The sequence below is a fragment of the Haliaeetus leucocephalus genome, unplaced genomic scaffold (genome assembly GCF_000737465.1).
Source record: "Haliaeetus leucocephalus isolate CR32 unplaced genomic scaffold, Haliaeetus_leucocephalus-4.0 Scaffold730, whole genome shotgun sequence".
NCBI lineage: Eukaryota > Metazoa > Chordata > Aves > Accipitriformes > Accipitridae > Haliaeetus > Haliaeetus leucocephalus.
In genome coordinates, this window is record NW_010973166.1 from 3,286,576 (window position 1) to 3,313,568 (window position 26,993).

General features: G+C 38.2%; 1 protein-coding gene across 1 annotated transcript in view; it reads right to left on the reverse strand.

Moving 5' to 3' along the window:
* Positions 1-4,421: 4,421 nt before the first annotated feature.
* Positions 4,422-26,993, reverse strand: part of EDEM3 (ER degradation enhancer, mannosidase alpha-like 3) — a 30,715-nt gene continuing 8,143 nt past the window's right edge. The window contains exons 4-21 of the mRNA XM_010580691.1: positions 25,975-26,014; positions 24,402-24,514; positions 23,537-23,690; positions 22,240-22,374; positions 20,988-21,093; positions 20,277-20,374; positions 18,825-18,950; positions 18,153-18,236; positions 16,538-16,621; positions 15,840-15,964; positions 15,175-15,340; positions 12,468-12,622; positions 11,518-11,671; positions 11,014-11,208; positions 10,513-10,678; positions 9,840-10,025; positions 7,288-8,298; positions 4,422-6,915 (exon numbers count right to left, since the gene is read on the reverse strand). Coding sequence (XP_010578993.1) covers positions 7,892-8,298; positions 9,840-10,025; positions 10,513-10,678; positions 11,014-11,208; positions 11,518-11,671; positions 12,468-12,622; positions 15,175-15,340; positions 15,840-15,964; positions 16,538-16,621; positions 18,153-18,236; positions 18,825-18,950; positions 20,277-20,374; positions 20,988-21,093; positions 22,240-22,374; positions 23,537-23,690; positions 24,402-24,514; positions 25,975-26,014 — 2,494 coding nt within the window. The 3' untranslated portion in view covers positions 4,422-6,915; positions 7,288-7,891. The remainder of the gene's footprint in view (positions 6,916-7,287; positions 8,299-9,839; positions 10,026-10,512; positions 10,679-11,013; positions 11,209-11,517; positions 11,672-12,467; positions 12,623-15,174; positions 15,341-15,839; positions 15,965-16,537; positions 16,622-18,152; positions 18,237-18,824; positions 18,951-20,276; positions 20,375-20,987; positions 21,094-22,239; positions 22,375-23,536; positions 23,691-24,401; positions 24,515-25,974; positions 26,015-26,993) is intronic.

The following is a 26,993-nucleotide window of genomic DNA, read 5'->3' on the forward strand; positions in this document are numbered from 1 at the left end:
TGGCTTTGGAGGGGCATGTTATTTGCTTTACTGTTGGGGAGCAAACCTTGATGTCAAACATCCAAAAGGTTGGTGAAAGGGTGAAAAGTCATACTAAAGCTATTGCGCTGTTGTGGATATAGTGTTCGGCAAAGGGAAACAAATCCCAGCACAGGGGAACTGTGAAATGTGAAAGTTGGTAGAATTCAAACGAGTTCATGTCTTTGACATTCAGGTGAATGCTCTCTTTGAGCTTGAAGATGGCACAGTCTTCATCATCATCATCATAAACGTGTGGGACTGTGAACCTGCTTTGTAAAAGCCAGCTATAATGCCATCCTCATGAACACCTAATCCCTGCTCCCATGGCAGCGTCTCAGCAGTGTCACAAACACCAACAGAACATTTTAGGGGAAAAGTGTCATTTTTTTTTTTAAAGGTTTGCCTGCATTATCAAAGCTGACTCTGTTTGAATGCAGCAGTTTTGTGTGCCAGCAGGGCCAGGACAGCACGGAGGACCTCACTGATGACTTTCATCCCGATTACTGAAAAGCTGGTTGAATGAAGAAGCCAGCCTCGGGGCAGGGTGAGCTCCAGGCTTGAGTCCGTATCTTTATTTGCCAGTTGCTGCCTATCGCCAATTTATCTGTCACGCAGGTATGGCTGTCACGCAGCAAAAGGGGAAGCGTGTGATTTCTTCCCTCTTGGAACAATTCGCTTCCTCCCCACTGCTCTGCCGTCCCGGATGGTTTCTGTTTAAATGAGGAGTCCTGAGCTTTTATTTCAAGCTTTGTCAATAGTGGCAGACTCGCCTTAACAGGTCTGTTAGCAGGAGGCGTTGCCCTGAACGGGCGTTAGCCCAGCGTGCGATGCAGGGCCAGAGTGTGGTACCCTGCACACCCAGAGCTGGAGCAAAGAGCATCCTCCCTCGCTGCAGACTTTCTTCCCCCCAACCCTGCCCAAGCCTTCAAGGTATGAGTTGAATAGAAAATTTGTTCCTCCTATATATATAATATTAATTTTTTGAGACAAAAAGTTCTCAAGTGCGATTGCTGCGAGAAACTAGAAAGCTACATGTGGTAACTCAGTGATATTCTTGGGTTTTTGGCATTCTGCTTTTGTGTCTATTAATAATCCCCCAGAGTGAGTCATATGGAGATGCATTTATTCACTGAGTCGGAGAGAGCTGCTACCCAAAATAGCAGCTATGTAATTTTTTATGATGCTGTAATGCCAGTACGGTGAAGATTGACATCATTTAACAGAGATGCTCTCTGCCTGGTAATCGGATAACCCGTGTCAAACCCTAAAATAAATGTGGAAAGCCACATGCTTGGTTACATAAAAGAGCTGCGAGAGCCGGCCTGTGTCGGAAATGGCTTTTTGCCCTTTCCTGCACATCTTTTGCCTTTTTTTTCCCTTACGCCTTTCTAAGCTGCCTTTGCTGATTTTCTTAAACCAGAGTGTGAGGAGTGCTGGGCCAGAGGAGGGACTTTTGCCGTGGAGGGATCACACGTGTGTAAGGACCAACATTTACTGTGTTACCACCCTGCCACCCGCAAGGAGGAGAGGTCTATAGAGAAATCCCAAAATGCATCAAATTCAGTACAACCAGCTCTGAATTGTTCATCATTTCTTCTCGCCCACATTGCCGCTCCACTGGCAAACCTCCGAGCATCTCTTTCAGCCGGGGGTCGTGCCCCAAACCCAGTAACTCCTTCCCAGCCCAGTGCTCGCAGCCCGCGAAGGCGATGGCAGCGCCTGGTGAGGGGCACGAAGGCAGAGAAATGCTCGGGTGGGGTGTTTTAAGGATTGGTGGAACTAGTTTTCCGTATTTCTTCTTATTCTCTGCCCTACACTGCTGCCATCAGGTCTGTCCTGGTGTCGCAGCCGGTGGGGTGGCTGAGCCGTCCTGGGGTGGTCCCGGTGCTCCCCGAAAGCACGTGCGGGTACCACTGAGTACTGCGCCTGCTTTTTTTCACGATTTTGGCTTAAATGCCTCTGCAGTCGGAGCAGGCCTGGTGTCATGCCATCACGCTGTGCCCTCCACCAAAGGATTAATAAAGATGAATTTGCCCGCAATGGGGTTTAACATCCTGGGTGAACTTTCCCAGGCAAATGGTGTTTTATAGGACCATTCCAGCTGGAAACGTTTATTAACATTACCTTTTTATGTAGCACTTTTAGGAAGAAAATGGGACTCCTGCCACTGGCAGCTTCAGGCTGACGTGAACGATGGATCTTGGGACATGCAGCAGCAGCCGAGGCTGAATTTTGGTCAGAGCCGCCGAAGTTCTCCAGCTTTGAGTGACCTAACTGGAAAGTGGAAATGTGAAAAATGGAGTAATGGCCCATCAAATGCAGCTATTGGCATAAAGTAATTATTAAGGATAGGTTTAGTAGGAGCTGTGACATACCAATGCTGCTGTGCTTCCCTTACACTTTGTGCATCCGTGCAGTGGGAGTCCCTGCAGGCAGGAGCATCAGGAATGTGTTCAGAGCCAGAAATAACTACCAAAATACTCCTGATTTCATGTTATAAAGGAAATACAGAGAGAGGCAGGGCTGGGAGGCACCCTAGCTGTTAATTTTGCATAGTATTTTTGCCTTTTCAGAGACCATCTTCAATGGGAGGGCAACTCCTTGTTACACCAAAGAGCATCTGGGCATCACAGCTGGCAAGGTGGTGGAGATGAACATGGAAAGAGACACCCAGGCCCTCCAAGGACTGTGGGAGGGTATTGCTAAGAGAGAACATTGATTCCTGTGAGACAGAGTTTTTCCCCCTTTTTTGGGTGTTTTTTTTCAATAAAAAGCAATGCAGTTTGCTGAGGGTTTGCTCCAAGGTCTCGTTATCCCAGTTACAAGAGAGAGACTTTGCTGCTGTTTGTGGCTCTGCTCTGACCTCCCAAGCCCCATCCACCACCCACGAGGCCCCAGCAGCAATGGAGGGCAACAGGTTAAACCCTCCTGCACAGGGTCTCAGGCCCTGGTTTCTCATGGTGAACATGTTGCCTGCCTGAGAGGACCAGGGTTATGCAGAATTGCTCCCTTTTCCTCTTTCCATCTCTGCCTCTTCACATGCTTCCTTGTGGTATTATCATTATTTTCATAAATTTAATTATCATATATTTATTACCATTATTTTAATCTTTTCTGCAAAGACCCAGGTTTGCGCTGGAGTTCTGAGAACATTTCTGTTTGCCTGGCTCTGAGTCATGGTGCCCTGCACTGACCTGTTTGTCTGTCCAGCCCCAGTGAAACACAGAGCCCGCACGTACAGCAGCAGCTGCCAATGCAATTGCAGGGTCAATAGACAGCAGACTTCTATCTGAGGAACACCTACTACTCCCGAAAGAAATAGATGCAAAGGAAACGTACAGGACTTCAAGTGTGTTGTTATATACCCCACAGACCAAAATGCTTTTTTGAGTACCCCAGCTTCAAGACCCTTCAAGGGCTGAGGAAGGCAGAAGGTGCCTTTGCTCCAAACTACTTCAGTCCCTGAAGTCCTGATGCTCCTGTAACAGTAGGCTGAAGAAATTTAGCACTTCATTGGCAAGGCTGGTAATGGTTTCTACTTAATGGATGTCATAAAAGCTGCTGAACACTTGAACAAGGACTTAAATTTAGGGCTCCTGCATCTTTTATTTTCTTAATCCTAACTTCCATGGAGGAAAAGCCCATTAGGAGTACAGGTGTCAGAGAACAGCCGATAACAGAAGAGGGATGACAAAGTATGTTTCCTCTGAGACTTACCCAATCAGGCCTAAGAGAGACCTGTTGTGGTTTTTTTCAATTCTAATGAAAACAGGATCAGAAACAGTCATACTTTAAATGAACTTTCGAGGATCTGTACTCTCACTGCAGAAATGGATTTAAAACAAATAAATAAATAAATGCCCAAGTCAAAGAATAATAGAGGTTGAAATAATCCAATCAGATGAGGTTGCTGAGAGCCTTTCCAGTCCACTTTCAATTTTATACTGAAGGCGTTGCTTTGATTATTTATAGTATCTCAGTGTTTGGCCACCCTCACAGGGAAAAGTTACCCCTTATTTCCGAATTTCCTGCACTGCAGCATGTCTGTCGCTTTCACCCATGGCTGTGCACCTCTCCAGCCTCCTGGCAGCAAGACTGCACACCTGCTTCATCACCAGCACTCACCATGGCCCTGCCTTTAACCTGCTCCTGGCTCCTGCAAAGCTGCTTCTGTGCTCTGCAAGAGCCAAAGATGGGGCTAAGTCCTCCCAGATGCAGAACTCTGAAATTCCCAGCAGTGCTTTCTCCTGCCTTTCAAAGACCCCGCGTAGCAGTGCTGCCTGCTGGGGCACTGACCGCTTCTCCAGGGTGGTAGCCAGGAACTTGCTGAGCCTCATTAAGGTTGCTAATAAAGACATGGGACAGTGCTGGTACAACTACCAAAGGCCTTGCTAAAAATCAAGGCAAAGAGAGCCAGATGGGCAGTTCAGGAGTTAGTGTCAGTTTAGCACAGCTTGACCAGAATATTTACATTTTATTAAATTCTTTACAATCAGCAATTATAATCGAGTACACAATTATGTACATGGATTATATACATTTTAGCCCAGACTTTTACATCACAGTACATAGTTGCCCTTAGAAATATTGTATACACTTATCACCAGACAGTAAAACCCAACAATAGTGTTACAGCACCTGTTATTAGACATCTTTTATAAGAAAATATACGGCTGTAAATAGGGCTGGCTAAAAAAAAAATAATCTTATAAAATCTGAACATACAATATTTCATTCACAGAATGTTTTGTTTGTTTTCTATGTTCTGACTGATGCATAAGATGTCCCATTTTTAACCTCTCGACATACATTTACTCATGCCCACCGCTATGCCTTCAGGTACGCTAGCAGGAGGAGGACAACCAAAGCTGGGCTCATTTTGAAACTTCATTAAGAAACAATAAATGTAAACAATTAAGAAGAATCCTCTAAGATCAAATGAGAAATTAAGTGGCTGATCTGAATTACATGGCATGGAATAAGTGCTAGTTCCAGCTGTGATTCCTGAATTCTTCAGTGTTCAATACCAGTCAAGTAAATGTACAATACTATACAAAGAAAGAGGCAATTACTGATTAATGATATATGAGCAATATTCTACATGGAGGGAGCAGACTTCTAGAAATTTGGGAAGAACACTTACTCCCCTCTCCAGAAGGTTGTTTTTTTTTTTGATGAATACATTCTTTTTGCTTTTTACGATGACAGTGACGGAAGACTGAATTATTTCCAGAATGATATGAAAAGGTTAAACTAAAGCCTGTTTCCTCATAAGGAAATACAAAACAAAAATAACCTGAATATAACTGCCCCCCCCAATTTAGTCCTCTTTCCCAAAGGTCAACCTTACCCAATTCAGTTCTGTAAACAAAGCTATGGCTGTCACGATGGTTTCAAAGGTAATGTAGAACAAACTGAAACAAACAAACAAAAAAAAAAAACAAAAGGAAGGAGGCAACAGTTATCTGAGGTAGGCCACCGCCAAAATGATGCTTCAAATCCATACGGAGTTCTGGGATCACTTGAAATCCCTTAGAAGGAGAGCTAATGTCTGCTGCTTTAGCAATACAAGTGGAAAAAACAGTTAAAATGAGCTGGTGATGGCAAGGAAAGTGAATCTTTTAATAAAATTTTACATCTACACCTAAATTTTCTGCAAGTAAAAAACAAAACCTTTAGTTGCTATATTGACAGTCTTAACATAGTGACCAGAGGGCCCCTATAGCTATAAATATAATTCTATTTCCATCAAAAGAGCTAACAAGTATGAAGATATAGTCTATGTCAAAGAGCAAGGAACAAAAATGCTCCTTTTGTGGCACTAAGCACTGACAGATCAAAGGAATTATCAGAGTGAAAACTTTTGATCTGCACCTGATGGTTTTGATCCTGCAGCTGACTGTACTTGGCCACGTCGCTTCAAGCCCGGGCACTACCAGGGGAGCGCAGCATCTCTCGGGTGCGGCCTGGGGCTCCAAGTAACGAAGGACACTTAAAAGGCTCCCATGATCAAATGCCTTGCATGAAGAAACTCTCATAACAAAAAACATAAATAAAAGAATTCTCAACTGAAAAACCCCAGCTGCTTCAAGCCCTACTCATTCAGTCCAAACCTCCATACAGTTATTTGTGCAAAGGAATTACAACTACATTTAAAAGCTAATTTATTTAAAAGGACACTTATTCACTATTCCACTACCGCTTCATTTCCTCCTCAAAATTACCTCCTACTCTAGTGATTTAAAGTTACCATTCAGTTTATGGATAATATTCTGATTGACTGTCATGCTCTCAAAAGGTGCCTGTGCATTTTGATACTCTTGAAAGCAAGTGTCATTAAGTATACATGTATACAACATTTGCCTGGGATTTCTCCATTCACACTGTACAGGAGTACACATAAATACATACAGTATGGCTGTACTAATTAACAGTTGCATATTCAGCACGCATAATTTCACCAGCTAAATGAAAGGTGCAATTCAGATTGGGGTTTGCTTTTTTTTTTTCTTCTTTCCATTGTAAAGATGAATATAAACCTTCATTTTTAGCCTGGTGCAGCATATAGGCAGTGTTAATTTACTCTTTAATATAAAAGAATTCTTTGAACAACAATTCACTAAAAGCAGTTTTATATAAATCAAGTTAATTAGTTTTTGGCAGTTTCTTTGGACACAGTCAAAATGTCTCTCAGTTGTTTGAACATCCCCATTTTTATTTAAATAATGTTTTTCATAATAGGGATAACAAATTAGGACTCACACTTACCTGTAACAAACTCCCGAAGCCCAGAGTAACATACCAGTCATCCTCGCAGTTCACGCCACTATACTTTGAACTATGGACCCAACAGCCAAAATTGTTGCACTTCACTATTGGTACTGGCCTCATTGCCTTAAGTATCACACATATAGAAGTTGCATATAAAAAGAATGACAACAAAGTCAAGCTGTTAGAAGTCAAACTTGTAGAAAAAGGAAGATTTTGTTATAACTGATCTAGTTCTGTTTAGTGTCCTCTCAGAGAATATTGCCAGTTTAGATTCCGTATCTCAGGGTAGAGTGAGGTTTTTCAACCTGCAACTCAACATCTGCCTTGTCCACTTTACCTTAACCTCGAGCATTAACTTTCACAACACACCACAAACCTTTATCTGGCAGACCCCAAAGCTGTCCTAGTTTCCCTGATAGAACCTGCTTACAAAGTACACATTGCCTTTGGTTCATAGTTTCTCTAGTTGAAAGCAGAGCTGAAGGGAACACTCACATGTCATGACAGTCGTTCTTCATGGTAACAGATGGAAGGAGTGATGAGCAACACTGCTATGTCTCAGTATGATATGTCAGGACAAAAATCAAACTGCTTCTAGCTGTCTCTTAGACAGGACAACTGGAAACAATTTCACCTGCTGCTATCAATGAAGGCTTTCAACTCAGTAGAAATCAGTGTAAGAGCACCTTTGCTCCAACCAGAACAGTGGCTGACCTACTGCCTTCAAGTGCTCTCATCGATAACCGTTACATGGTATGTTAACCCCATTGCGTTCAACTTTTGCTTTCCAGAGACCAAGGGAGTGTGACCTCTCAGAGCCTGGAATGCAGAAGTCAGGCTCGTTCCCTGAAGGAGCCTCCTGGGTTACAGCACCATGCAGTGGAGCGAGACAAATGCTTCAATTGCACATTCCCATTTTTAAACAGGAAAAATTAAAACAATACAAAGAGCGTGTGCTGGATTTCTGTGGTAATTTCCAGGTGAAACCTGGTTGCTCATCACAATACTGATTATGTTTTCTAGTTCTCAGATATTGGGGCCTCACTTCTACCCAAAGAGTTCTCCATTTGTTTACTAACAAATAAGTTATTATTACAAGTCATAGCTCATCCTTTTCCATCATTTCAAATGCTTCAATATCTTCATTCCAGTCTGCTAATATGGATTCCATAGGTTGGACTTTATTATCCCAGTTAACTTTGGAATTTGACTCTGCCTCAGTCTTTTGTTCCTGAGGCTGGTTATCCCCTTGCGTACATGCTGGCTCCGGAGCACCAGCCTCATCAGTTCCAGGGACACAGGAATCCTGATTTGAAATGGAAACGCTGTCACTGTCTGCATTAGCAGGAGATAAAGAATCAGGGTCAGTAACATCAGAGCTTTCTCCTTCTTCAGGCTCCTCACTGACTGCACCAACATCCTGAGATGCTGAAGTAGCTTCTTCTGCATTCTGTTTATGAGAATCATTTTCAGACAATTTCTGGTCCATATTCTCCATTTCTAAGTCTTTGAGAGGGGAGAGAAAAAAAAAGTTTTGAAAAAAACTAGGAAGGCAGCATTTTATTATGTATTTCAAAAGCGAGGTCACTTCTCTTGGCCTTATTTCCTCAAGAAAGTGCAGACTTTCCATTGATATGAAAATTTAATGTTAAAGGAACATATTCTACAGAGGAAGAAGCGGAAAGACATTTAAACACATTTTAAACGAGGGCAAACAATATTGTGAGACTAATTTTGGTTCCTCAAACTTGAATAGTGACTTCTGGGTCAGTGCTAGTTACCATCCTTCAGTCTTAAGCAAATACCCACTGTGTGCACTGAACTTCAATACCAGATTTTAAAGCACTCCCAGATCCACCAGGATCCCACATCTAAGCAAGCGGGAGACAGAGTTTCATAAGTTTACTGAACTGTGAATTAAAGAGACCCAAAGCCAAAACCTCCCTCATCACATCCCCACTCAAAGCAACTACATTATCTCAAGTACCGATTTAGCTTGTAATTTTACAACAGCTGTCCGTTTTAACCATGCAGATTTCTCTGGAGTTTGATGTTTATAGCTAGTGTACAGGACATCAATATTTCAGGACTTCTAGGGAGTTTAACTGCATACGCCATGTTTAACACGGGATACTTACTGCTATCAATAATGTAGTTTGGAATCATTTTACCTTTAAAGATTGTTGCTGGGATTCCAAATGGAAGCACGAGGAGGGGGGGAAGAAGCAGATATGGATTACAAATTCTCAAATGCAGAGCTATCTTTTGTATTTAGTATTTTGTTAGAACAGCTTAACCATAGTTATAAACAGGAGGAATTTGTATGCAGCAATCAAGAAACAACATTGTAGCTTTTGGCATTATCACCTTTGCAGATGTGCAGAAAATAAATGCTGTCACTGGTTTACTAGAGATACTTGTTCTTACATACTCTGCTTGGACAAAGCAGTGCTATGAGGAAGGCTTACAAAAGGAAAACCTATAATTTTCTGCCATATGCAAACATTTTAACTGGGAATGTATTAGCTTGCAATTTCCCTGTATTATACAATAAAAACTGCAAAATATCTGAGGTCAGCAGCCTTATTGCTCATGATAACCACTTCTCCTTAGATAAGCAAAATAGTTATAACAGTTGTCTCTTTCCACAATGTCACTGGGGAGCTTGGTAAGAGAGAGGCATTTACAATGTAGGGCACTGAAAACACTTATGCTATTCCTGACACCACTTCAAAGCTGATTATGACAAAAAGGGTTCAAAAGGAATCCAAAAAGGCTGTATTTTCTCATTAGTCAAACTGACATTTACCTTATGAACAGCATTTCTGGATGTTAATGTTAACTTGGGGCGGGGAGCGGATAACGACACATCTCAGATAATGGCTTTCTTATGAAAAAAATAATACCAATGTCAAAGAACAGAAAACTAGAGCTACCAAATAACACATATTCACCTTTGGGTAGCAGTAGAAATCACTATTGTACATTTCACATTGTGCCACGGCACAGATGGAAGCTAAATTTGTATAAATAACCTCTGACCTTACCTCTGTCTTTTGCTTTATCAGAAAGGAGCACCTCCACAGCCTCATACTCCCGGATTGCATCCAGTATAATGTTTCCTTCTTTGTTGAAGAGGAAGAGCATGGGAATTGTGATATCATCTGTGTTTTTTCCATCACCGGCCATTTGGAAGAGAGGAGCTGTGTCACTACTGCTTCCCTCATTGTCATCTAGCCAGAGGCACACAAGAGGAAAAGCGGCAAGCCTCCTGTTAGATAAACAGACTACAATTCTGAAGTTCAGCAGACTTCTTGAGCAGCTTTCTACTGCCCAGTCAGTTAAGAGGATCCCAGGCAGGAAACAGTAAGTTGGTTGTAAAAAGCAAAAAGCCAACTTGTGTACTTGTTTTCCTTATCATTTGTATCTCAAGTCTTCCTCAGCAGTTAGTAGACAGCACTATTGCAACACTCAGTGATCCTTAAAATAACAACTTTTAATCTGCAAAAACAGTGACAATCACCCATCCCAATTTGTTTAGCTACACTTTCTGCGCAGAACCAGACAAAACCAAAACATCTCTTCATCTTCTGAAAGCACAATTTCTGTGTTGGAGTACTGTCATCTCAGAGAGTTTAACAGCTCTCTGGTATCTTCAAATCTGTAAAATACAGGTTACATCTACACAAACTTAAGATTTTAAGAACTTAAAAGATTTACCAATAACAATGCCTCCTATTGCTCCAGCTTTTTGAATGTTTCGTGCCTTTTCAGCAAACATACACTGGCCTCTTTGCATCAGAGCAATTTTCTCTTTCACTGCCTCAGGATTAGTGATCTCTGAGCATCCATTATATGGCTTAATGGTTGCAACAAATCCTCTTGTCTGTTTGGAAAAAAAAAAAACCAAAACAGAAAGAGAATTAGAGCACTAGGTTCAAGCTTGCAAAAGATTCCTAAGCATTTTCATTTCTTCAGTTAATGTAATGCATTTAGTGTTGTCTTCTGTCAGTGCAGGCAATCTTTACCCTGACGCTGGAGTTCCAAGAAGCAAAGAATGACTGAGTGAAAACCTAATTCTCATATTCAGTGTCCCTGTCATTTTAACCACTGTAATCAATGGGTCACCCTCTAGTCAGCCACCTTGAAATAGTAACAGTACTGTAAAATTTAGGCTTGTGCAATAAGGAAAGTAACAGATCACATACATATCTTACATACCCCTGCTTTGTGTTTGGATAAGTCCATCCCAAATTGTGCTGGTCCAGCAGTCAAGACGACCCTGCCAAAGAATGGATGGGAAACAATTTGGACAGCACGAGGAGGTAGCTGTTGCTCTTTCTGTTGCTGACTGGAGAGTTCAATCATTTCTTGCATGAACCGTAAGCCATCTTCAGCATCAAGTGAACTTGCTGCCTGAGTAGTAAAGAAACGATAAACAGTTTCTTCTTAAATGTTTGAGAAACTTGAAAAAAATTTGAAAATCAAAGTTATGTTTACTTGGACCACTGCTACAAAGATTTTAAAATACAGAGTGGATGCTCACTGGCGCTCATTCATCATTTCAAATAAGGAAGTTAACCATTTTGTGCCTCCATCACCCAAAAGACTAAAAGCATACAAACATAGAAGATGTCCTAAACAAATGGAAGTATCTCAGACTGAAAGCCAGTATTTTCAGATAAGATGCTGTCAGCTACATCACTAAGTACTGTCAGGTCTTACTTGCACTGCATGCTGTACTAATTGTACTCTTCCATCCTTCAGATGAATCAAACTGACTCCCATCTTCTTCAGTATCTCCAAGTGTTCAGGATTACTGGCCATGAAATCTCTGGCTCTCAGTGGTGGTTTTGGTCCACTTCCCAAACTGTCTTCTCTGCCAAAAGATATTAAATATCAAAGCTTTAAAAACCTGATTATTCTGAAAACATAACTCTCATGTTATTCCTACCACCACAAGATTAGAATTCTTTGGAATTGGAATAAAAATAATTTGGAATAATGTGGAGTACAAGCTTCACTAATGCAACTTCTCAGTCAAACTATCTTTTTTAAAAGTTGTCGATTTTATCAATAATTTTGTAGTGCAAAAAAGCATATGCAATGCTGCTAACAAACCTACCATATGCTAATCTCCCATTTCTAAATAGTCTGCATTATTGTAAGACTGACTAAAAACAATCTTCCTCATACAGCTGCTACTCAGTTTTACTCATGAAGTAAAAATAGCAAAGAGGTGGTCAGAAGGATAAACTTCCTCAGCTTCAACAGACTGTCCTAAGTTCTTCAAAGTAGGTGAAGTTATGCCTTGTAGCATGATTTGCTACAAAGAATTGCAGAACCATTCAAGACACTACAGAAATTAATTTTACAAATCTGAGACACATACTTCCTGTAATACCTGGGCTACAATTCCCACTTGGAATATGTGGCTCATTAAGCTACTTCTGCTTTGACAGACTCGCCAATTCCTGCTGGAAATGAACTAAGTCTTGCTGATGATGCCAGAGAAAACATAACTGATTTTTCCCGTAGCTAGGCTAGCCATTCCGAAAGGACTACAAACTCAAACAAAGCAAGCTCCAGTACACCTCGTACTTCTCCTTCCATGCATAGCAGACCCTATTCCACTCACTCCTACACTAACAAAAGACAGAAAATATTCATCTTACGCTCTGGAAATACCCCTAGGACAGCTCTTATCCACCACATTTTTCAAAGGTTCACGAATACTTTGAGCAAACATAGGGTCATTTGGGAAAAGAATCTGGGTGTTTGGACAGGTCCAGTCAAAGTTGCTGTCATCCAGCTCTGTGTATTCTGTAGTCTAAAATGAAAGATACAGATCACCTATTAAAAATGCAGGTTACATTTTTATACAAAGAAAATCAACAGACAGACCTACCCTTAAGTAACCTGTGTACGTGGGACATACAGCAGCTGAACGTAATAGATGTCCTACAACCACACAGATTTCAGGAATGAATAATACACCACTCTTCTGTGCCACACTTTTGTAATAATAAAGGGTAACCAGTGCACTACAATCTCTTTCTACGGATAAATAAATACAGCACCAGTTCCAATTTGTAACTTACCAAACTTGTATCCACAGTTTCCAGAAATTTTTTGCAGAAACAGCTAACCTCTGCTGGCAAACAGAACTTCTCAAGCCTGCTCATGACATAGCTAGCGCCCCTGTACTTTTATGTGCTGGACAACTAAAGGAAGTAGTTACAGTTTCATTTGATATTGCCTTTATGTTGAGTGGACCAATTGTAGGTCTTAGGTCATTCTTGCTTTGTATTACTAAGAACATCACATCTTTTCATACGAACAAAAGATTATCCTCCTCAGGAGCCACACAGATGAATCTATATATAAAATCAAACAATCTCTATTTTCAGAAAAGATGACAGAGTTATCAGTTGCACACATCACTGTTTTGTAACACGTGAAACCATGTGGTATATGTACAGTGATCTGGGGCCATATTTAGCCTGTTCTTAGTTTTGCAAATAATTGGTTGGATAACTGGCCAGTTAATTTTCCGACCTATAAAAATTAATGTAGTATTTATCTACTTGCAAAAAATAATTAAAAAACCAAACCCATTTGCAACATATTAGCTAATTAAAAATCAAGTATTTAAAGGCTCCCTAAAAACCAAGACCTAAAAAGGTATTAGTTTACCGGAATAAACACTTCAAAGTACCTTATGCTCTTAGCGTGACAAATAGTGGTCACATCACTTAAGAAAGATGATCTTGCAAGCGCTACTGCAAGCATCAGCATAGTAAGACATGACCTTTCCTGTTTATGAGAATAAATACAAACAGGATGTTGGGTGGATACTACCAACTATCTCACAGACATTTCAGCTTAACAGCACTGTGTTTATATTAAAAATACTTTACACATTCCATTTTTTCTTATCAATTTTTTTCTCCATCAGATAAATTCCATAAAAGAGTAACACTTGTCTTCACAGTCTTTTAGCCATTTAATGCGTTTCATTGACACCATTTTCAATGGATCTTTCTTCCTTGTATTATGCACTTTAGCAGCTTTGACTTAAAGAGATTAAGAAAACCGCATTTGAACAATTTACTCTATCCTCTTTATTGGCCTTTTATTAACATTTGCAGTTCTCAAGAGAACTACATATGTTAGGCCAGCACTTCACACAGCATGAGCTGTGGAAATCCTGTCTGTCTCAAAAGTATCAACTTCTCATGTTGGGAACAAAAGTTATATAAAATGCTCCTTCAGACTCTTCAGAGAACTTCTTGCATAGTTTAAAAAACATAGCCTCCATTTCCAAAACTCAAAGACAAAACATGATAAATGCTCAAGGAAAGAACATTTCAGAGAGGGTGCAGGATCTCCACCATCAAGGAACATGAAAAACCAACCCCATGACCCATTAAATGTCTTACCCATGTTAGACATTAAGAGCAAGTAATTAAAAATTTTTCACTGTGTAATGGTAGAGTCCTTAAAACTGCATGCTTTCTACTCAGTTTTAAGATTTCTCCAGAACACGTCTTGACAAACAACATGAGCATTTTTCCTCTGATCCAGGCTTTATTGTAAAACACATATTAAAGGGTAAAAATAGAGGCACACTAACAAAGGGGAATTTACATCCCTGAGGCCTTAGACACCTCTCTCTCCACTTTCTTATGCATTTCTTTTACTTGCCAGTAGTATTATTGCCTTAAAGATAAATTATGACAGCTTACTGAGCACAAAAAAAAAGACTAGTATTTATGATGCTTCATGGCACAGTTGTATTACTATAGGTTATTTTGGAAGGTTAAGTAATTTATAAACCCATACACGTTCTCACATTTACACAATAGATGCCTATTGCATGGACTAAACCAATTAAATATCCCAAAAGCTAGAGCTGTATCTTGTCTAACTTTCAACCTTTCAAAAAAACCTTTCAAAAACCTTTCAAAATTTGCCAAGGGTTTGTGTAGTAAAATAAGCAACAAAAACTTAGCATGTTGTTGCAAATGTTTTAGAAAAAATAATAGAAAATAAAGATGAAGACAAAAATATCATAGCGTGTTATTTTCAAATTTATACAGAGATGGGGCGGGGCATGATTTTCTTTTTAAATATTGATAATATTCCACAGCTTTTTTCCCCAAGATTCAGTGGTGCAGAATCCAGTCATGGAAACATTAGTCATATTCATGTGACTGTCACTGTTAATATGAAGAAATAGTTCACATTAAGTGAAGTGTTAAAACTGGCGTGCATCTTCAAACTATGATTTTTCCTGATTTTATTTCCATTTCCTCTCATAAAAAAAGGAACTGCTTCAAAGCACCACTAAAACTGATTTAAATTTGAGCTATTACTTACTGTATTTTTTTTAGAGATAGTTTGGTTTGTAGTGGAAAGCCAAAGTGGTAATAGATGAGCTTCTGTAGTAAAGATATAATCTTCAATGTCGAAAATCATGTCTTCCTTATCAGCAAACAGCAGATAAAGATATTTAAACATCTCGGCCAGAAAGAAAGAGTCCATTCTATGGAAAAAAATGGATGTCTTTTAGGAATATCCCCTTTTCTCTAAAACATCAGTAAAACAAATACTCATATTTCTCCACCTCTGGAGATTTCATGACTATTATTATTGAACTTAATTCTATTAACATTCCTTCCACTTGGAAGAAACTATGTTTGGAGGGAAATGATTCAGCATGTTCAGTACAGAACAGCATTATAGAAAAAACAAATAAACCTCTTTAAAAACTCCTAGAATTGAAGTATATTTTGTTTGAAAGTAATTAATCTATTGCTCCGAGACAAATGAAACATTATTAAACTAAAAATATTCTTATGTAACAAACCATAAAACTATTGAAATAGTTTATAGACTATGACAAACAGGTAATTTAAGACTTGGTTATCAACTGAAGAGAAACAGCTACTCAAAAGTCAATTAATTCAATTATATAAACAGTGTAATTAATTTTTTTGGTAATCTTTTTATGAAAAAAAAAAAAAAATTGCAAAAACTTTTACCTGTCTTCATGACTTCCTGTACGAACATCCTTCATTGCAGCAAACCCACAAGGTACTCTTGCATACTTGTTCAAGTTTTCAATGAGTGTTTTTCCTACTTCTAGATAGTAAGGGTCACCAGTAGCCTATAAAAGAAATACAAACAAAAAACAAACCCAAACATATAGATGCACTTAGACTTACTGTACAATTAGCAGGTTTCGTTTTCCTAATGCTAATTTATTGATTCCATACCTTCTCAGACACCAGTAAAGTCCAATTTATTAATAGTGCTAAACAGTCACAAGAGAGACTTCTGAGATACTGCTGCATTACCTTTTCCGGAGATGCAGATAAGCACATGGAAATACTTAGAGAAATGCAAGACATTTAGGCACTGCTCTTCTCTGCAAGGTACAAATGGCTTTTGCTCTTAGTCTCTAAGATCTCTTTAAGAGAGATCAGCAACACCTAAGTATCTTTAAAAATATGGGCCTTTGTCACTTAACAGTTTTCTTTCTAATTCTAGGCATATTAAAAAAAATTCCTAGAACAATTTTTCATAACCAATACTTTCATCTTGTTTATATACAGAACTGGCTCCAGCAGATAAAATAAGCTGGAGTTACACTACTCATTCTATATTGAAATAAAACATCAACAAAATTCTAGGTGCTAGACAAAGTGACCAAAAGTCAGAGGAATGAAAGTGATCTTACCTTATACAAGAAGTAAGTGCTTTCAGCAAATTCAGGCCTTAAAGGATGCTGAGCCCAGTGAACTCTAAAGTCTGTTGTGAATGCCTGAGGAAGAAAAAGAACAGACAAAAATAAATGCAAGAATGAAAACCAAACACCTGTTTATTTTGAATCCTACATTAACTGTATTACAACAGCTAAAGTACACACAACAGTGGAGGACTGAAAGCCCAACATCGATCTTGGGATGCTACAACCACGTCTGTCCAGTTAGTACAATTTAAGGCCAAAACCTAAACCAGTGCTCTAGCCCACTTAGCATGAGTGAGATTTAAGCTTGTGTTAGTGCAGGACTCCAGACACCACCCACCCTCTTGACAAGTGTCCAGCAAGTGGAGTTCTGGCAAGAGGTGCCAGATGAGAACTTGCGCTCCAGACCCAGGAGGCAGCACACAGCCTCCCATTGCTCCCACCAGCACAAGCACACAACTGCTACTGCAATCCAAACAAAGCAGCCTGTTGAAGGGCCACTACATAGAGACCACCTGAACTTTGACAAAGACCATTTCTGCAAACACACCTGCCACTTCCAGTGCATTAAACTGTCATTTCAGACTGACAGATGGTAAAGCAGCTGTTTCCAACATAAGAAAACTGACTTCTAGTCTGTGGTATATCTAAAATTTTCCTAGTCCATGTATTCACTCTTAATATGCACTGACAAGAGCCACTTCTGTAATGGCTTACATTCACTACTAGTTCATACTAGGGTTTAAACTAAGTCTTTGCTAAAGAGGATGGCATATTGGCTTAAATACAACTAACTGATCTTTCAAAGTTTCCTTCATAAGCACAAAGCATGGAAAAAACAACCCCCCAAAACCCTAAAAAGCCAAATCATACCATTTTAAAGGCACTCAAAAAAAAAAAATCATTCCAGTGCTTAGAGAGCATTCTTTGGTCTCAATATCCACATTAGGTGAATGGGATGTTAATTAAAATGTTCTCTAAAAGAAATAAGCTTACACCAGAGGAAGGTAAAAATTAAAACTGGAGTCAGAAGCTTTCTCATATATTCTGGATCATCACAAAATAAAGACACACACTTCAGAAGGTAAACAAGCCTTTGTGCAGAATCAACTTGCTCAAAGACTGCACTTGCAATATCTACAGGTAAGTTTGTGTACCTACTTTCAAGGACATTATGCAAAATGTCAGAACATTCTCTCAGAACAATTCAGTCTTTAGTTTCCCTCTTTGGGTTAATAAAGATGACTGATCTTTAGCATTAATGCTATTATATTACTAAGCACCTACTACTACATATGCTTATACAAGTTTTACATACTAAAATGAGTCAAGGTTAATTTAGAAAGGCTGAAATATAAAGGCTAAACAATTATTAATAGCAGCAGCTTCCTATTATTGTGTTAATTACAGCATAACTGAAGGAAAAACATTTCATATCCAAAACACAGTTGTCATACGTGCAGAACTGTAAATCACATAAGAATGCTGTGGAAATGAGCCTTTGGTTTTAATAACACATATACCTACTATTTTTTCAAATAGATATCTGAGACTGCTCAAGTTGAGGTAAGAATCAGTTTACATGATCAAAAAATTACTACCTTACCTCTGGAAGAAAGTTATGCTTTTTTATAACCTGATACAGCATCTCATGAGTTTCAATAGCAGGTCTAATATCACCCTTCAGCACCTAAAATTAAATAACAAAATTAACACTAATTCACCATGCATAGGAATAATATTCAAAGTTAGGCACACTTGCTGTGTTCGTGTAAAGCTACAGACCAACTTCTACATTTCCAGGAGACACATATTGTAATTATTATTCCCTTTCAGTGTAACCCATAGATATTCCATAAGACCTTTTTAAGCAAAATCAGTGAGCTCATTAAGACTACTGCCTTTGTAGAAAAAGGATCTCTATCATTTACAGAGTACTCTGGTGGAAATGTGATTTAGTTTGTCTTAAAGATGTAAATGGCACACAACCTAGAAAATTTGTCACTGGACTACTAAAAAGGCAGCTTAATATTAGTGTTTTCATGACTAGGAGTGAAGGAAGCAAATCATATGGACATACTTTTCCTGATACTCAACATAGCCAGAAATGCACATTAACTTGCATCATAGCACTGAAGTGACAGGAGGAACGAGTACAGAAATCCTCATTCAGGATTTCTGAAAAATCAGATTACTAAGCTTGACTTATCAATATATCCAGCCTATTTAATTGTTTACTTGTTATTAAAATCATCTGCATGCGTGTTTTAAACCTTACCTGCAATCCAGGGAAGAAAGCTAGCAAAGAATCCATCCAGGTCCTAGCATTTAGCATTGGTTTATGAATATGAACATCAAGAAGAAGAGGTGGTTGGCTAATGTATCTCATTATGGCATCGTAGTGCTGACAAACATCAGAAAAATCATGAGTTTATATTATCAATACATTTTACAAGACAGACATAGATCACCAGACTATGGCATTTTATTTCAATGGGAGAACCAGTACTACACTCTCAATCATTATCACATTTGGCAATGCACAGTAGTTTCTAGTTTTGCAAACTAAAAAGAAGTGTAGTAAATACTGAAAAGCTCCACAGTATTACACATGCAACACACATCACATTTTCCAAGTAATACACATACACAAAGATGTAATTCAGCAGCCACATGATAAACAACTATCACAATTAAGGCACATTTGCTTTGGCTGAATCTTTAAGCACGCACTAAACAAAGCTGAAATTACTTTCTCTGAACAAGAGAATTCTAAAGCAAATGCATCTCAGGAGAAGAAGGGGAAAAGGAGGTATAAAAAAACCAAAGCAGCTGGACCTGATGGCTCAGAACAACTTTAAAACCCACTAGCTCACTTGTCAACTTGCTGACTTCCAATTCTATACTCCCCAAGATAACTGCCTGCCTTGTTTTCTGAAGCACAGAAGGTACAATCATGAGCACATGAGCCAAATCAATAGGAAATAGTTAACAGACATAACTGAGGCAAAATATAATAATGGTGGCTGCTTTTTAGGAATATGAAATAATCATTACACTTAAAGTGTTGCAACAGGTCTTTAGCTACTGAATTATTCCAATTTTAATATTGCTTATGATATAAAATCATGCTATATAAAATCATGTTTTAAAATGTTTTTATAGGATATTGTTATTTTCAAAAGAAAGAATACTTTTATGAAAGAATAACGATGCTGACAAAGTTGCTTAGTAATCTTAGGAATTTAGTAATCTAAGTGTGTTTTTCAGCTTGTAAGTATAATTAAATGTATACTGGGCCTTAGGATCTGCAGTGCAATGCAATCCAGACTTTGATTTTCAGATCTTTTTTGTTGCTCCAGGGCAGAAAGAAATTGTACCACAGCTTGTAACAAGAGGCCCTTACATTGTTTTACAGAAACATTTGCAGTATTACACTCTCCAAGGTGATCTTGAAATACAGCTTCTCCTGTACTGGAAACACAGAAAAAGTTCCAGAAAATTCCAGTTTTCATTGGATGGGGTTAAAATAGCTGCTCAGGTTGACAGTTCACCCAAGATTAGCAAGAACTTGTAAGTAAAAAGACCTGGCACTAGACACATCAGCAGTCACAGAAATTCTGCTAAAGATCTCTTTCATAGGCTTCTCAGGCTAACAGCTGACTGACAATACAATTAGTCTTAAATTTGTCTTACAGAAGGCACAAACCTGAGCAAGGTGTTAACTTACCGTGTTAAATCTTTCCAGGAAACTGTCATCTCCCAGCAAGACATAGGCTTTTAATAAATATTCATAATATGAATCTATTCCTGCTCCAACTCCACTATCTAGAAACAGCAGAAAATGAAAACGTGGTTTTACTTTAAGTAGCTACATGGATATTTTCCTTTGGTTTCATTTTGATTTTAAAGGCTCTTTCAGTAAGAGGAAAAGCCTTCTATCACTAGAATTAAGGCACAGATGGATGCAGAGACATAATACCGTATGTCTACACTAAAGGCTTTGCAATATCAGTGCACATATTAATATGAACAGACATGCAGTGAAGCCAGTTGTTTCACTTTTCTCATATGAAAATATTTCAACTGGCTGCCATAAACAACCACAGTCCTATTTATATTTTTCCTATGTATTTATAGTAGAATCTCCAAAAATTTATCCCAAGGCATTCCCTTCTCAGTATTAAAGTGAATCAGAGAACACTTCCTTTGCAATGAATAAAACTAGTTTCTCTACCAAAACACCCTTTCAGAGCAAAGCCAGGCTTCGTTGTAGCAGGTTTCTCCAGCACTGACATTATGTAACTCCACTTGCCTATGCCATTAATATTTACAAATAGTCTAGATAAGTGTTTTGGGGGCAGGTGGGGGTGTGTGTCAAGATTTTTCTCCTGCCCAAAACCACTTGTGGTCACTGATTCTGAGTCAGAATACCACACACCTTTCCGGACCCAGTCTCCAGTATGAATGTTAATAGTAACGCCCACTAAATTGCTGCTGCGCTGTCTCTTTTCCCAAATAAAATCAAGCGCTTTTCGTGCATACTCCTGCAACAACAAAAAATGCTCATTAAAGGAAATTAGAGAAACACAGATACTAAAGACTGTTATTATTTTGTTTATTGAAATTAAGATCCTAGGAAGTAATAAGATGTTTCATATCTAACAATTTTAAAACTCAGTATTACGCACACTTAAATAGTAAGAAGTTCAGTCCACATTTTATATAGTTATTCAGCTGCTGATTAGTAAGAATGGTGCTTGACTACACAACTATTTGCCAATACACTGTATGGTCATAGGCAAGTCAAATATCCTTCTGCATAGGTTTCCTACTCTAAAATTGTGCATACAGATGGGATAGTGTAACCTAATTAAAATATTTCAAGAAATATAACATCCTTAGAATCAAAATCACTGTCTTTTCAGACATTTCAAGGTGGAGCAGCAACCCTTGTTCATTAATATACAAGTTATATACATTCTTTTTATACACAAAATTAACTTCATGTAGCAACCTACCCAATAAAAATGGCTTTAAATCACCAAACACATGCATGGGATTTTAGGGGGCAAGTTTTACCAAAACACAGAACGTAGGCCCAGCTATGCTTCCACTGGGTTCCATGACATGAAATGAAATACCAGGCCCATACTGAAAGATTTAAAAAAATTTCTAATCTGAAAAAGAGCTTGCCTTTTTTTTTTTTTATCAGATCAAAGAAACCATACCTGCAAGCATTTTCATTTAGCTTTCTGCTGACAATATAGCCTTAGGCAGGTCTTGCACATGCTCAGTGGGACTATAGAAGTGTGGGAATTTTTTTATTTTTTTTTAAGCTGCATTTTAAGGACCAAGTGTCTCACTTTTCTTCTTACTAGTCCTGATCCCTCTACTCAAAAACTATGCAAGCATTATCGTTTAGCTACTTTTCAGTATATTTATCTTGTTTACTTCTGTATTACTACTTTCAAACAAAATTATTTCCTGTGTTTTTTTAAAAAAAAACAAACACCAAAACTTAGAAGAAAGCTCACAAACACAACAAATCTGAACACACAAACTTTTTGTGCAGAACAGCCAAGATGTGCACCCATTTCATGAACTCAAAATTGTTTTTCCAAAATTACAGAAATGTAACAGAACACTAATGAATACCTAATCCAAAAAATAAGATATCATAGAAAGCAAACCTCAAATATAGATGTTCCTGTGAATCGGCTTAAAGCTGCAAACTCAAGGATCAAGGTACCCGCACAAGCTGTACAGGTATCAGTTTCTGTTCCTGTTCGTGCTTCTGGATGTCTTACACCAAATTTTAAGTTAACCTAGAGAAGAGTAGATACTATCATCTTTATTTTTACTAGCTGAAAGAATTTACACTCCCTTGATAATCAGTAGAGCAACTATATAATCTATGCTTTTTCTAAAGGTAAGAACAAAAGACCACATAGCCCCCTTCAGTTTTACTCTGCTTCACCACACACTGTCAAGTCAAACATGCACATAAAGTTATCCAGAAGTACCCAAAATACTCAACCCTCCAAAACAAGTACTGGCCCAAATACCTGTTGCCCGGTTCACTAGACATTTGAATAAAAGAATACTACCCTGAAAATCTAATTCTAGCAATTTATTTACCAGCAAACCAAGAACTCAAAACATCACAAGTCCTCATGGAAATTCAGCTTTGTAAGTATCTTGCTACTCCTGGCTCCAGAGAATACTTACTAGATGGACCTGCTTTTGTTGTCGGTACAATGTAGCTTTCTGCATTCTGGATGGACAGGGCCCTCTCAGCAGAAAATTGTCAAACCCTGAACATTTTGAGTTAGACATTTTCACTAGAAAAATGCTTATTTACTGAGCCTAGATTTTTAATTCATGGGGAAGTTTCCAATCAAAGCTACATCTCACAAACTCAATTGATGATGTGCACTGGAAGTAGTTTTCTGTCATTCAAAGACCATGTACCATGCTTTGTTTGAATTTGATGAAAGTTTTTACATTAAGCGAATATTTTTAGGTTACAGCTACCTTTGTTCTCTTATAAAAATGTGGATGTAGACCATGAAGATTAATCAGTTTTGTGCTAAATTCACAAGCATGTGCTTGCAAGTTGCTCTTTCACTGTCATAGTGAGAGATATGCACCAAAACAAAAATTACTCTCCTCAGCTACTTGGTGGTGCTTACAGTAGCAGGAAGCAAGAAATCAGTAGACAGTGATTAGACAAGATTTCTCTTGTTACTTTTTACCCACAACAATGTATATTAGAATTTTCAGAGCTGGAAATGTAGAGATTCAGAGCGCCTAAGACTTTATTTTAAAATACCAGGCATCGTATACTACAAATGAGCAATTTATCAGCTTTTGATTTTCTGTACACTTAATAAATATACAAATGATTTTAGAAACAGAGATAAAAACAAAACAACAAGAATTTTGCTTACAGAAGTAATCCTGAATTGCAGAAATGAGAGAACTTACTCTTGGATAAGGGAGACCGCTAGTGGTGTTAAAAGCAGGTAAAAGCTTGTAGCCTAGTTCCTTTGCCATGTGCAGAAGTTCACCATTGTACCACTGCATATATTCACCTTTTTCTTTCAGCATAATTGCTACTGAATGCCCACCTAGGAGACCTCTAAACACAAGAAAAATTATCCACATCTCAAAAGGTATATTCATCTGAATAGCAATGCAAAAATTTCTATTATTTAGATGACTATGTACATAACTGTGCTATATTCACACGGCCCTAATTTTCAGAAATGCTGAGCAGACACAACTCCCAGTTAGAATCAAGGTTAGCTGCCAGTATTTTGGGAGCAATTCATGTTATTTATGACTCAGTCCTAAACTGTAGAGGAATCACTGATTCATCAATATAGTTAGTCAAGAACAAACCAATACCTCTAGAATTGCATATCATAGCTTAAAACTAACCTGCTCTGACCCTGCGTTGAGCAGCAAGTTGGACTAGAGACCTCCAGAGGTCCCTTCCACCCTGAAATAATCTATTACACTAAGTATCAAAGTGTTCTATCCATTAAATCAAGTATTGAACAGTTTAAAAACTGTTTCCATTAAGAAAAAACACTACTACCTCAGCATGGACAATTTTTTTTAATCAAAAAAGCTACGCCTGCAGCAGTTAGATAGGGGTCAACTTGATTCAGTACCACTGCATCAATTCCTGTCTACCATTTTAAAACCTTTCTTAGGGCACATGTCGAGCTATGCTGACAAAGCCACAACTGTTTTAAATGAGCTGAAATAGCACAGAAAGGTGTGCCTTAAGGACATTTAGCTAAAGCACACATTTTTAAGTTTTGAAAACATAAAAGTTACTCACCCAAGGACTCTTATGTTGGTTTCAAAGACAGATACAACTATGTCGTTATCTAAATTAACATCCTTTATTACTTTTTTTACAGCCTCTTCAAACTCTTTGGTTTTATTTAACACCTGGAATACAAATGTAACCAGGTGTTTAGGTTCCAACACAGCTAATACAGTCACACTCAGGTGTAGAAGAACAAATGCAATGAATTAAAAGAAAGCATTTAACATGCCTTAGATTGATATTCTGGTCCTTCAGGGGCATACTCTGATACAGTGCAAACAGACATTAGTATTATTGTTTTTCTCATGAGATACATAAAAGAGAATAAAAGCTGTACACAAAGAATAAAGTCACTGAGAATGTACCTAAACTATTAGCCAGGGATTTATTTGTTTGTTCCTTCCCCTACTCGCACGCCATAACTGTAGTGCAACAGGACTCAGTGGGCTGCAGGCTGTGCTGGCAGAGTGGGAAAAGACTGGCCTGCTCTGATGCCTCCAACTTCACAGAGGCCTCCCTCCTATCCACAGACTAAGAAGCCACATCGTAAGTTCCATGAATCATCCTAGCAGCCTTCCTCCTCCCAACAGTTTCCTTCTTGTGCCTGAAGAAGAGCTCAGGCACTTCCTACAGATTTTCTTTCACACTGACTTTCTTTTAGTTCTATCGAACTTTAAGAATCTTTGTGACTTATCCAATTTGTTATCATAAGTGCCTTTAAATTCCACAAGCATTAATCCTGCTCTAAGACAAGAAAACAATAAATAAAACGCAATAATCCATTTGAGTGTCCAGTAGAGACTGGGAGTTCCAGACTCCACATTTTCAACATTTGTGGTCCTGATTAAAGAGACAAGGGTCACCTCAAAGCACAACATAAAAAGGGAACAGCTGTCAGAGAAAGAGCATTATATGATTCACACACTAAATCAGCACAGTAAGGATTTTCAAAACTTTTTACATTTACCTGTAGATGTGAATGGCCAAAAATTTCTGATTTCTGAACTCTATCTTATGATGACAAAACATGTCAAAGGGATTGAAATCTAACAAAAAGTAGTTTATTAAAGATTGGAATCTTTTAATAAGAGATGGAACCTAAGAAGTTTGGCAACATTTCCTGGCAAACATGTCCAGGGTTGCATTTTTTTAACAAATATTTAGGTGCATGCAAATTCATCCATGAAACAAGTATGTACAATTTAAAAACATAAATTAATTCGGTAGCTATTAAGAGGGGTTCACCTATAAGTCAGCATGTTGCTTTAAACTATAATGAGAAGCAAACTCACATACTTTTTTGTTAAGTTAGCGCCCAAGAAAAGCAAGATAAGAAAGCATCAATGAAATGTGAAGGAACTGTTCTAGTTTTCTTTTTGCAACAAACTCCAAACACCACCATCGCAGCACTTGAAAGTTCTTACAAGCAATAGCCACTTCAAACAGGTAGCCAGAGACCAAAGGTGAAGAAAAATTAGTATTTTTTATGTATAATTTAACAAAATAGAAATCTAAAAATAAGTCTGAGCATCAGAAGCCAATCTTTTTGTTTTATCAAAGTTCATCAATAGATTAAACTTACCACAAGAGTGTCCAAGGTATCAATCAAGGTCAGTGAAAATCTATGAAACAAAATTTAAAACAGATTTACTATAGACTTGTATGTGTAGAAATTAAATAATTTTTAATAGTAACCAATACCATGGAAGGAACTAAATTCTCACAGACCACTAGCTGCTAGAAAATAACACCCTACTAAGTTTCTTCCCTTTGTTAGTGACCAGAATAGGAGCTGACTGGAACAAGCTATGATTACAAATATACCTTTATTTACTGCAAAGCTTTCAAAATTCTTGTAAGCAAATTAAATTTTTATTTCTAGTCTCCAATCAAATCTACTAAAAAACCCAATAGAATGGTTCAAAGTCTTTTTCCAACCTCTTTTTTTCTTTCTTTTTCAAAAAACAAAGAATGTTGACTTACTAAGTGTAACAATAAAAAGATTGAGGAAGATCAAAAATTGTTCCAAGCTAAATTTCTCCTACCAGAAACTGTTCCAATTACCTACTTCAGAAAAAGCTGCAATTTGTTGCAATAAAACTCAATGTTAAAATTAGCGGTGAAAGACTAAAGAAAATGTTGTTACTTTGTTATGAAACTTCTATGTGGGATAAAATGGAACAGGAAAAGGTACAATAAAGGGCAGTAAGTGAGGGCTGAGGGCAAGTAGCAGCTTCTGTACTAGGAACTAGTGAACAGACCAACACTCTTCAGCCTGCAAGAGCAAAAGCTTAAGCATCATTATACAAAGATTTTAAAATTGCACATGGCATGAAGAAAGTGAATGAGAATCTGCTATTCACTATTTCTCACAGTCAAGTTTCACCTGATGCTATCCAGCGGTAGCAAGCGGCAGGCTTAAAATAAAAACCTACTTATTCCATAAAAAAAGAACATCAAGTCAGATCCATACTATTGGAAACAGGAATATCACAATAAGGCTTGTCCCGTTTGTACATTCTTCTCTAGGCCTGTTCTAGTGCATACCAAGCTGAGTGGACCTTTAGCCTAACCCAATAACATTGCTCTTATGTTAAGAAA